The sequence below is a fragment of the Macaca thibetana genome, chromosome 9, assembly GCF_024542745.1.
Source record: "Macaca thibetana thibetana isolate TM-01 chromosome 9, ASM2454274v1, whole genome shotgun sequence".
Taxonomy (NCBI): Eukaryota; Metazoa; Chordata; class Mammalia; order Primates; family Cercopithecidae; genus Macaca; species Macaca thibetana.
In genome coordinates this window covers 45,007,042-45,019,651 of record NC_065586.1, presented here as the reverse complement: position 1 = coordinate 45,019,651, position 12,610 = coordinate 45,007,042, and the positions used below count along the sequence as shown (strand labels likewise).

At 36.6% G+C, this 12,610-nt stretch overlaps 1 protein-coding gene across 11 annotated transcripts in view; it reads right to left on the bottom strand.

The window, feature by feature from the left end:
• The window catches only part of PTPN20 (protein tyrosine phosphatase non-receptor type 20), a 100,308-nt gene that overhangs the window by 64,267 nt on the left and 23,431 nt on the right, over positions 1 to 12,610 (bottom strand). For 3 of the 11 annotated variants that reach the window (XM_050802983.1, XM_050802982.1, XM_050802992.1), the window contains 2 exons: positions 11,458 to 11,495; positions 6,387 to 6,504 (listed from right to left, as the gene is read on the bottom strand). The exons of 3 other annotated variants lie outside the window; for them this stretch is intronic. In XM_050802983.1, the coding sequence (XP_050658940.1) occupies positions 6,387 to 6,468 (82 nt within the window). In that variant the 5' untranslated portion in view covers positions 6,469 to 6,504; positions 11,458 to 11,495. Of the gene's footprint in view, positions 1 to 5,393; positions 5,548 to 6,386; positions 6,505 to 11,457; positions 11,496 to 12,610 lie in introns of those variants that run through there. 5 more of the 11 variants (XM_050802988.1, XM_050802984.1, XM_050802993.1 and 2 more) reach the window with 3 other exon arrangements.

Here is a 12,610-nt window from a genome sequence, read left to right as displayed (position 1 = left end):
AGAAAGAAGAAGAAGAAAGAAAGAAAGAAAGAAAGAAAGAAAAAAAAAAAAAATCTAGCACCAAAATCATGTAATTCACAATATGTAGTAAACAATTAACAGGTATGCAAAGGAATAGAAAAGTATAACCCATAGCCAAATCAATCAATCAATAGAAATGTACTTAGAAATGACAGATGACAAAATTCAGAAAAAAGAACTTTTTAACTATTACAAGTTTTTAAAAGGTGCTCAAGGAAATAAAGAAAAACATGATACAATAAAGAGATATAAATAATGTAAAAATAAGATATACTGAAATTTCTAGAGACAATGTATGAACTAAAAGAAATTAACAGCAGATAAGGCAGTAGAGAAGGAAAAAAATCAGTGTCTGTCAATATACAGCAAGAGTGTATCCAAAATGAAGCACACAGTAGCAAAAAAAAGAAGACTGAACAGACTCAGCAAACTGGGACAACGTAAGTGAACTAAAATTTCTGTAACTGGAATACCAAAAGTAAAACAAATATGAAGAAATAATAGCTGAAATGTTACCAAACTAGATGAAAACTATAAACCAACAGACCAAAGAAGATCAATAAAATACAAGTGTAATATATGAGCTTATAGAAAAATCACGTTCATGTATGTCATATTCAAATTACTGACAAGAAAAAATGCCAGAGAAAACAGACACATTAAATATAGAAAAACAAAGATAAGAATGATGGATTTCTCATCAGAAATCATGCATGCTAGAAGATAATGGTGAGGACATTTTAAAGTATTGAAAGAATATAGAATTCTTATAGAATGCCAGTATAGAATTCTATACTCTGAAAATATATATTTCAAAAAATAAGACTTCTGTAGACCAATAAAAATTAAGATAATATCCAGCCTGCACTAAACAACAACAACAAAAAATTAAAGGAAGTTTTTCAGACAGAAGGAAAAGGATAAAATATGAAAATGTAGACCTATGCAAAGGAATGAAGAGTGGCAAAACTGGAAAATATATGAGCACATAAAACAAACTCTTTCACATGTTCTAATTTCTTTAAAAGATAACTCAATTTTAAGGAAAAATAATAATCTATTGTAGGGTATATGACACTCACAAAAAAATTGGTATCAATAATAGCATGAAAGGCAAACGGGAGGAAATGGAAATATCCTATGTTCCTACAACTATATGTGAAATGGTAAAGCAGTCCCTGCTTACGCACAGGGAATGTGTTCTAAGACCCCCTGTGGATGCCTAAAACTTAGGCTAGTACTTCCTGCACTGAAGTCTGAAATCCCTCAAAGTCATCCATGAGAGTTAAAATCAATTTCTCCCAAACTCCTGTTAATGTTGACATTTTGATCTTCTCCCATAAATCACAAATGTTCTTAATGGCATCTAGAACGCTGAGTTATTTCCAAAAGGTTTTCAATTTACTTTGCCCAGAACCATCAGAAGAATCACTATCTGTGGCAGCTACAGCCTTATAAAATGTTTCTTAAATAATGAGACATGAAACTCAAAATTGCTCCTTGATTTCTAGGCTATGGAATAGATATTAAATCAGAAACTAAATCAGTCATTTTTAAAAAATCTACCAATCAGAAAGAGCCCGGGCCAGAAGGATTCACAGTCAAATTCTACCAGATGTATAAACCAGAGATGGTACCAATCCTACTGAAACTATTCCAAATAATCAGGAAGAGGGACTCCTCCCTAACTCATTCCATAAGGCCAGCATCGTTCTGATACCAAAACCTGGCAGAACACAAGGTCTAATATCCAGAACTTATAATGAACTTATAAATGAACAAGCAAGAATCAAACAACCCCGTTAAACAACGGGCAAAGAACATGAACAGACACTTTTCAAAAGGAGACACACACGTAGCCAAGAAGCATAAGAAAAAATACTCAATATCACTAATCATCAGAGAAATGCAAATGAAAACCACAACGAGATACCATCTTACACAAGTCAGAATGGCTATTAGTAAAAAGTAAAAAAAAAAAAAAAAAAAAAAAGGTTTGTGAGGTTGCAGAGAAAAGTGAACACTTATACACTGCTGATAGGAATGTAAGTTCAACCACTATGGAAAGCAGTTTGGAGATTTCTCAAAGAACATAAAATAGAACTACCATTTAATTCAGCAATCACATTACTGGGTATATGAAGGGGTATAAATTGTTCTGTCATAAAGACACAAGCACAAGTATATTCACCACAGAACTTTTCACAATAGCGAAGACATGGAATCAACCTGCATGCCTGTCAACAGTGGAGCGGATAAAGAAAATGTGGTACATACACACCGTAGAATATTACACAACCATAAAAAGAATGAAATCATGGCCAGGTGCGGCGACTTATGCCTGTAATCCCAGCAGTTTCGGAAGCCAAGGCAGATGAACTACCAGAGGTCAGGAGTTTGAGACCAGCCTTGCCAACATGATGAAACCCTGTCTCTACTAAAACTACAAAAATTAGCGGGGCATGGTGGCACACGCCTGTAATTCCAGCTACTCAGGAGGCTGAGGCAGAAGAATTGCTTGAGCCTGGGAGATGGAGATTGCAGTGAACCAAGATCGCACCACTGCACTCCAACCTGGCTGACAGAGGGAGACTCTGTCTCAAAGAAACAAACAAACAACAACAAAAACAGAATGGAATCATGTCTTTGCTGCAACATGGATGCAGCTGGAGGCCATTATCCTAAATGAATCACTACCTGGGTGATGAAATCATTTGTTCACCAAACCACAGCAACAAGCAATTTGCCCATGTAACAAACTTACATATGTACCCCCAAGACTAAAATAAAAGTTGGAAAAAAAAAGTCTACAAAACAGTTTGGGTAGCTTTCCATGTTTTCCCATATTCTAGCATAATTGATTTAGCATTAAAATTAGCTTTTTCAGAAAAGTTTGCAACTGTTAAAGGATAGTTTTCAGAAAAAGAAAATCATGGCTCTCATACAGATATATAAATGAACGTGTTACTTTATTATATTCATTAATCAGTGAGGGAACCAGGCAGATGTTATTTTAAAAAAAATTTGTTGAACCCATAATACTGTGTGTTCATCTGTTTGCATTTATATATAGGAATGTCTAAGGCTGGGTAATTTATAAAGAAAAGAGGTTTGTTCTGGCTTGTGGTTCTGCAGGCTGTACAGGAAGCATGGTGCTGGTATCCGCTTCTAGTATCTAACCTCAGAAGGCTTATAGTCATGGCAAAAAGTGAATGAGGAGCCAGCATATCACATGGTGAGAGAGAAAGCAAGAGAGAAGGGGAGGTTCTAGACACCTTTGAACAACCAGATCTCACATGAGCTGAGCGGGCACTCACTAACTATAGCACCAAGTCATTCACGAAGGATCTGCCCCTATGATCCAACATCTCCCACCAGGTTGGGGATTACATTTCAACATGATTGGAAGAGATAAACATCCGAACTATACCATACTGGAAGTCCTTGCCAGAGCAATTAAGCAAGAGAAACAAATAAAAGGCATCCAAATTTGAAAAGGAGAAACAATTATGCAAGAGAAACAAATAAAAGGTACCCAAATTGAAAAGGAGGAAGTCAAATTTGTCCCTGTTTACAGATGACATGCTCTTATAAATGCAAAAACCTGAAGAATTCACCAAAAAACTCCTCTAAGTAAAGTTGTAGGATACAAAATCAACATGCAAAAATCAGTAGCATTTCTATACACCAATAACAAACTACCTGAAAAAGAAATCAAGTAAGCAATCTCATTTATAATAACTACAAAAAAAATACCTAGGAATAAATTTAACCAGAGATTAAAGATCTCTACAATAAAAACTATAAAAAATTGATGAAATAAATTGAAGAAGACACAAACCAATGGAAAGACATTCCATGTTCATGGAATGAAAGAATAAATATTTTTAAAATGACAATATAACCAAAGGAATCTGAGAGCTCAATGCAATTCCTATCAAAATACCAATGATATTATTCAGAGAAATTTTAAAATCCTAAAATTCACATGGAAGTACAAAAAATGCTCCAAATAGTCAAAGCAATTCTGAGCCAAGAAAAACAAAAACAAAATAAAAGCAAACAACAACAACAACAAAAAAAAACAAGAACAAAGCTTGGGGTATCACACTACCTGACTTCAAAATACACTACAAATCTATAGTAACCACAAAATTATGACACTGGCATAAAAACAGGCACATATACCAGTGGAATAGAATAGAGAACCCAGAAATAATTCCATATGTTTATAGCCAACTCTTTTATGACAAGGCACAAAGAACATATATTGGGGACAAGAGAGTCTCCTCTATAAATGGTCCTGGAAATAACTGGATATTCCTATGTAGAATAAACTTAGATTCCTATCCCTCACCTTACACAAATATTGCATAATCTGACTTATAGATGGAATCCAGGCTCACAAAAGCAGATAGCAGAATGGTGGTTGCCAGAGGATAGGCGAAGGAGGAAATGGGGAGTTGTTAGTCAGATGGTATCAAGTATCAGTTATACTAGATGAATACGTTCTGAAGATCTGATGTACAGCATAATACATACAATACTGTATTTAATGATATTTGCTAAGAGGGTAGATCTTATGTTTGTAATACACACATACACACACATACACGCACAAAGAAAGAAAATGGTAACTACGTGAGGTGGTGGATATGTTAGCTTAATTGTGATAATCATTTCACAGTATATAGACAAATCAAAACATCAAGTTGCACACCTTACATATACACAATTTCGTCAATTATACCTCGATAAGGATTGGAAAAACACTTCTAAGGAGGAAGCAATAATAATGACAAGGAGGGCAGGTAGAAGAGGGAATGGAAGCTGGGCTGAATGTGGAAGGAATGAGAAAATGCATAAAAGACATACTGAGAAATGATGGCAAGCTAGTAATGTTTTAAGCAAGACAATGACAATATGGGTCGGCTGGGAGACAGTTGACATTTAACTAAATCAAAAACCTTAGAAATGTGTAAGCCCTGAGTTTACATCTAACAAAATTATGAAAACAAACAGCTTTGTGGCAGATTACAGGTTGTTTTTACTGTCTTGTTGTTTTGTGTTTTTATGCTTTTTAGTACTTTCCAAATTCTTCACAATAAACCTATATTACATTTATAATCAGGAAAAAAATGCTATTTGAAAAGAGTAAAGTAAAACACTAGAGTCTAATTGTTGTTACTCTAAGTGTGATGGCTTATTAGAAATGCAAAGTCTTGCCCCCGTCCCCCACCTCACGAAGACCCAGGAGATCAGAATATGCAGGATAATAATCCACAGGTGGTCCCTATCCAAATCTACAGTCTGAGAGGCACTGCTGTAGCTCCTCCTGATCCCATACCCACAAAAGTAGATGATGCACCTACCAGACTCTGCTCTAAAGTCCCTAGGTGAAGACATGTTCCCATCCCCTAAATTAGACTGGTAAAAGGTTTCTTCAGAAATGGAGCCTTAATATCCTGTGAGTCAGGCCAAAGGTCTAATTAGTATCCTGGGGGCCAGCAAATAATTTTTGTTCACCTAGTGAAACACACAAAGCCAAAGATTTTTCTGTTAGACAACTGGAGCTATCACAGCTTTGACTTATTATTACTCAATTCAAAATATTTAAAACAGTGCAATTTTAATTAAAGACAATTAAAACAAATTTCATTTGAAATTTTATCAAATAATTTCAGGATATTCCTTGAGAATTGGATACGCTTATTTATTCAAATACCAGAGCTTAAATATGCTATACCTTGCATTCCACAAATAAATATGTGAATGGCCCTCCACTCCAATGATGGATCTCTTTATATAAACACACACACACACACATACACACACACAAATGCAATCAGTGTCACTCAATGGAAACTCAATTATTTAAATGCCACACTTAAGCTAAATTAGGTGCTGAGAATTCAGTACTGAATAAATAAGAATTAATTACAGAGCCCGTCTTCAAGGAGTTCTTGTTCATTCAATCTATAAAAAGTTCTTGCATAGAATAAATATTTTTTCTTTTCTAATTCTTCCCATAAGGGTCCTGTAAGGCCATGTTACATTGCTCCCATTGGTTAAAATACCAAGAATACTTTTTGTCTGGAGACCTTTCCATTAACTACCAGCAAATAAAATGGTATTGCTGTAATCTGAATCTAAAATGAATGTTGTGAAACAGATTTATCTTAAAACTTTGAGATATAAGTGTTAAAAAATTATTTAAGGCTGGGTGTGGTGGCTCATGCCTACAATCCTAACATTTTGGGAGGCCGAGGTAGGAGGATCGCTTGAGTTCAGGAGTTTGAGACCAGCTGGGGCAACTGGGCGAAACTCTGTCTCTACAAAAATTAGATGGGTATGGTGGCACACACCTGTGGTCCCAGCTACTCCAGAAGCTGAGGTAGGAGAATGGCTTGAGCCTGGGAGGCAGAGGATACAGTGAGCTGAGATCATGCCACTGCAGTCCAGCGTAGTCAACAGAGCCAGACCCTGTGGCAAAAAAAAAAAAAAAAAACCTAAAATGTGAAAGTAAGGCAAAAAGACAAGTGGAATGTCACTTCAACGTCATAAAATGATGACAGGCCATCCCAAAGATTACTTGTGTGGGGAAATTGTACTTTATTAAGTTCATTGTTTACTACTGATTAAAAGTCCTAGACTTAATGCAATTACAAGGTAACCTATAGATTTTTGTCCAGCAGTGATACAAATAATTTCTGTCTGATAAAGTAACACTAAAGATTATAATTTATTTCTGTCTGATGTTAACCAAGTTTTCTTAATCTAATCTAGCATTCTTACTCTAACATTGGTTCAAAATGCCAGTGAAAAACCTAGATCCTCAAACTGCTCTTTGAACTACCTTTGCCATCTTCCTGGTTTATTCACTAATTAATACATTGAGTAAAATGTTTAACCTGGTTTCATTTCAAATTTGTATGAGTCACATTTTTAATTTTTAAAAACCTCTACTTTGACAAGGGGAAGAATATCTTTTTTAAATAGGAGGAGGGCTAGGCACAGTGGCTCACACCCGTAATCCCAGCACTTCGGGAGGCCGAGGTGGGAAGATCACTTGAGCTCAAGAGTTTGAGGCCAGCCTGAGCAATGCAGTAAGACCTCATCTCTACCAAAAATTTTTTTTAAAAAAAGATAGCCAGGTGTGGTGGCACTCATCTGTAGTCTCAGCTACTTGGGCAGCTAAGGCAGGAGGATTACGAACCCGCGAGACGGAGGCTGCAATAAGCTATGATTGTGCTACACTGTACTCCAGCCTAGGCAACAGAGCAAGACTCTGTCTCAATTAAAAACAAAAACAAAAGGATGGCAGTGGTCTTGTGACTGGTAGTGAGGTAACAGATTTCAGTGAGGAGCCTTCCCTGGAAGCAGACATGAGATCTTAAGGACCTCAGAATTAACTAAGAACCTCTAAGAATGACACCTAAGCTTCTGCCTACCAACTATGTGATTGAAAAGATACAAAATAGTACAATTTTAACTAAAGACAAAATAAATTTTGTTTCAAATTTCATCAAGTAATTTCAAGACACTCCTTGATAACTGGAGACACTCATTACTAATTCAAATACTAGGGTTTAAACATGCTATACCTTGCATTGCACAAATAAATATGTGAATGGCCCTCTACACCAATGACTTATCCTCTTTATGTAAATACACACACATATTAGTAAGATCTCTCTAGTGCACAGATGAATAAACTAAAATTCATATCAAACCATACCAACAGTCAGTTGTTCAAACCTTCCATCAGAACAGCTTTGATCAGAAATGCATGCCTAATCCTAGTATTTTAATAAACAACAGTGCAGCGAGTCACAGATAACCCTACAGAAACACAAGAATTAAACTGGATAAATTTCCCTTTTCTGACATGTTTTCTAGTGTATCTTAAAATAGACAAAACAAAGCAATATTAAAATGATTAACATTTAATTCAATTTTGAGTTGCAGCTACTGTAGTAAATCAGTAATAGGATCACACAAGTCAACATCAACACATGTGTACTGAAATTTTAGATAGCCTAGAAAAGTAAACTATATGATAAAAACAAAATCTTCATTTGCAGAAGAAAACTTTTCAGAAAATATAGTGCAAGCTTTTACCATATTTCCCACCTCCCCTCAAGCTTAGCTAAGTAAGCCCCTGCAAGTGCTTCCCCTATAAGCTCCATGTTTTATAATGATTTCTGGACTCATCTCCTAGGGTTGGACCAGAAGCATCTTGAGGACAGAAACTATAACATTTTCATTTTTTAATCTCCAGCCACTAAACTAACACATTGGAGACATACAAGAAATGTTTGAGGGACTAATTAGTTAATTCCATAAAGAACGTGTATGTATCACCAGGTAACTAATCTGCATGTCCACATCAAGAGCTCTGAGAAGTCACAGAGGTATCACTTGAGTGACAGGCACTCGGTCCCTGAGGGAAAGATTGTGAAAGATATTGAGGGGCCAGTGGTCAGATCCGTAAGACAAAGGTTTCCCTCCAACTCCTGGGGAAGGTGCAATAGTATAGAAAATAGAGAATTAGCCCTGATAAAAGGGAAATCCTTTTAAAAGTATTACTTATTCTATGATAGAGCACTGAGGATAGAGGAACAAAAGCTCCAATATGAAACAAAGTGATCCCATCTAATCATAAAAAAAAGAAAAACTACAAGTGTTTAGTTTGCTCAAGAAACAAAAGCAAAACACCTTTCCTCAGGTGGCAGGGTGACATAATTGGAGAATCAGTGAATACTGTACATATTCTCAAATCCTCAGCCAGGACAGGATTTTCAGTCTATCTCAAACTCTCTCAAAACTGAAACAGGTGCTAACAAAGACTATTTCTTCACAGTGGACTTTGGGTTGGGTGCAAGATGCGAAAACATACAATTTAAAATGACATGCTCAGCACCTTCGGCCTCTGTCAATTCTTAGCACCAGGGCTGGGGCTACCTCTAATTCTTGTGAAAGTCCTATCACACACTACTCCCTGAGACCTACACTAGCCTGAAGAGAAGGGAATGAAAGAAGTCTCAAATGTTCAATAGTGACTGACTCTTGCCCTACCTGTAGTTACCCCAGGGATAAGAGTTCTTTCCTCTGAAATCTGTATTTCCTGTGACTAAATTCTCAGTACAAGCTTCTTAGGCTACTAGTAATTATTTGGCAGGTTTTATGCCTTTTAATAATGATTTTTAGTTTTTTATAAAGAATGGTGGTATTGCTTTTTCTGATTATAAACGTAACCATTAAGAAATGTCATTCCATGGTTTCTTATTCTCTGTAGTATGTGAGTGTGAGGGCTGGGGGCTCAGAGGGAAGTGGGGAGAAGTGAAGTGCTGAAGTGCTACCTCCAGAGCCACTGACAGTTCGCCCAGTGCAATCAGACAAAACAAGAAAAATAAAATAAAAGGATTAATATTGGGGAGGAAGAAAGAAAACCATCTTTATTTGCAAGGTTAAAAGCTTTATACATAATTATACCTCAATAAAGTTGATTTTTAAAAAGCCGCAAAAAGATAATGTACTTCAATTAAAATAAAATATAGAAACACTTGTATAAAGATAATATCAAGTGACTAATAATGTAAGTTTAAACATTAAAAAATAGTTGCTACCCACCCATCATAGACATGAGAACAAACTGTCACCATCTGTGTTAGCAGCAAGCTCACTAAGGATTACTGTGAGCATCCATTGGAACAATGGAAGACTTAACGTTCCAAAGGCGCTGGAACCCTATGTCAACAATGCTTCACCCCTTGAAACCCAGGCACTGATGATAGCGTTGCCATGAGCTACATTCTGAGTAAATACTTTTTCAATTATTAGAATGGTTCAAGTAAAAGTAATTAATGACTTAAGACATCTTTCCGAAATGACTCTGTTATCTGGATGCCTCTGCTATTAAGGTGCCAAGGCAAACAACCTTCTACTGTTTATTTCATTCATGATATAAATTGCTTTGGCATATTCCCTCCAACCTCCTGAACCTCAGGTCCATCCGTTTGTCCATCTGTCTGTTTAAACTTCTTTTCTTCCCTCCTTCCTACATTCCTCTCTCTCTCTTTTGGAAGTGTATCAGTAATTACAAGAGGGTGCTTTATTTCAAAATTCACAATTCCTGTACCTCCAATCACTGTTACCAAGCAAAAAAGTTCACTGTTTAATGTGTTAGAAGCCAATACTATGGCACTGGGTTTTTGAGAAAAGAAAGACTTTTTTGTAGGTCAACCAACAGGGAGACAGGAGTCTAGCTCAAATCTGTCTCCATGTACTGTTTTTAAGGCAGTATTTTTATTAGAACACATTGAGGGAGTGAATTTGGGGATAGCAGGAGATTGGCAGAAAGAAAAGGGTGGCTGAAAAGGCTTTGGTTATGTGCAGTATCTCTTCATGCTGTCTCATGGGTCACATATGTAAATTCCGGGGGAGTTAGTACAAAACATGCAGTGGAAATGTGGGCTGTGGTGTCAGCAAGCTCATACTATGTAGACTCTAGTTTGCCATATTGGTTCCAACTGATTTCAGCCAGTTTTGTTATCTTAAAAGCAGAGAGAATTTCAGTGTTTCAGAAAGTTGTTTTTGTTTTTTGTTTTTATCAACCAATCCTATAAATTCAAGAATTTCTCTTTGCCACTGATTAACTCTTTGGGGCACGGTTTCATTAGTAGACCTCAGCTTCCGTACTCCAAAGAACTACTTATTTACTGGGTGCAGCTGAACCATTTCCATAACTGAGATCATGTAAGTCAGGAATGTATACACATCACATATGTGCGCAGACAAAAGTTCATGACTTCACCTACCAGGTCCAAGACGAGTCTCCTTAGGAATGCCTGCATACAAGACTGGCCCTTGGCTGGTGTCTGGGAACTTGGCTGGTAAAATCATTGCCTATACTAATGCAAAATTTTTTCTATAATGAGAAAAGTAGCTCATTTCTCCTAAAACATCTTCTTTCCTTCTAGGTATCTGGAATTTCAGTGACTGCTATCAGTCGCACTGACAGTCTGTGCCCATGACTAACCCCTGATAAAGACCCTAAATTCTTATGTTCAGATGAGCTTCCCTGATAGACAACACTTCACACAAGTTCTCATACCTTGTTATTCAGAAAATTAAGTGCATCCTACGTGACTCACAAGGAGAATATTCTGGGGAGATTGTGTCTGATTTTCCTTTGTTGATTTTGCTTTGTACCTTTTCAGTCTACCATATCTTAGCCATGAATGTGACTACCTCCTGAAACCTATGAATCCTTCTATCCAATCGCTGAACCTGGGAGTAGTCTTAGAGAGCTCTGACAAAGGCTAGTGTGGGAAATACGTTGTCGTCCTCATTAACAGACCCTTCTTAGTTATATCTCACTTTCTAAGTTCCTGCCTTCCACTTCCCAGGAGAGAAAAAACCACACAGCATTACCTGAACATCATCCCAGGGTAATCACAGAACACTCATCTCTGCAAAAGAAGGAAAAACGAACTAGGTAATGTTGCAATATTTTTAACTGCAAATAATTTTGCATACAAGGCTTACCTACATTTGACTATTTTTGCACTAAATGTTTAAAAGTAACAAGCTAGTATCTTCTTAATGTAAAAATATACATGTCCAACAAAATTTAACTTGTTCTGCTATCATGAAAAGAGGAATTCCAGACAAATGTCTCATAATGTGCAGTCAATGGGCTTATATAAATAAGGCTAAAATTACAGGCTTAATAAAACATCATCAAACCAGGGAAAACTCCAAGTAAAATTATAGTACACAGTTGGCCCTGCCACCTGAGACTCACCTGAGACTCATACTTTCCTTCCAACATGCCTGTTTTACCTATTCCCTCAAGGCTCAGACTTCAAATGAGTTCCCTTTTTTTGGCAACAGATTCCAGAAAAACCAATATGCCACCTAAAGGACAAGGAAGGCATCTGCACTAAGAAAATGAAAAGAAATCAGAGAGAGAACTTCCTGACTTACTCAGATCATATCCATGGGTCCACATATGTCTAAAGGCCAACCTTGTCCTGAATCTTTAGCCATTTAATCTATAAAATAAAAGATTTAGAAAAGGGCTATGGGCAATATGGATCTTTTGCAGATACAAAATTTTTTAAGTCCATAAACTTTCTCCTTAAAATACTGAAGACCATTAGTGATGGTTATAATATTCTTGTCTGAACTGAGAGCTATAGTCAGGCTCCTTTTAGAAGCCCTGCCATGAACAGAGAAAAAAGAAAAGGCATGTTCCTACTCCGTTATCCTCTGTAGACATCTTTCCCATGATAAGTTAATAATGAGAAGAGAAAACCAACCTTCTAGATTTCTCATCATTTAATGGTGTGAACCCTGAGTTTCTGAAGCCTGGTTAAAGAAAAAAGAAAAAAAGAAGGAGAAGGAGAAAGAGAAGGAGAAGGAGAAGGAGAAAGAGAAGGAGAAGAAGGAGGAGGAGGAGGAGGAGGAGGAAGAAGAAGAAGAAGAAGAAGAAGAAGAAGAAGAAGAAGAAGAAGAAGAAGAAGAAGAAGAAGAAGAAGAAGAAAGTTCTCCTCATTTGAAATTCTTCCCTCTCCTAGCTCAC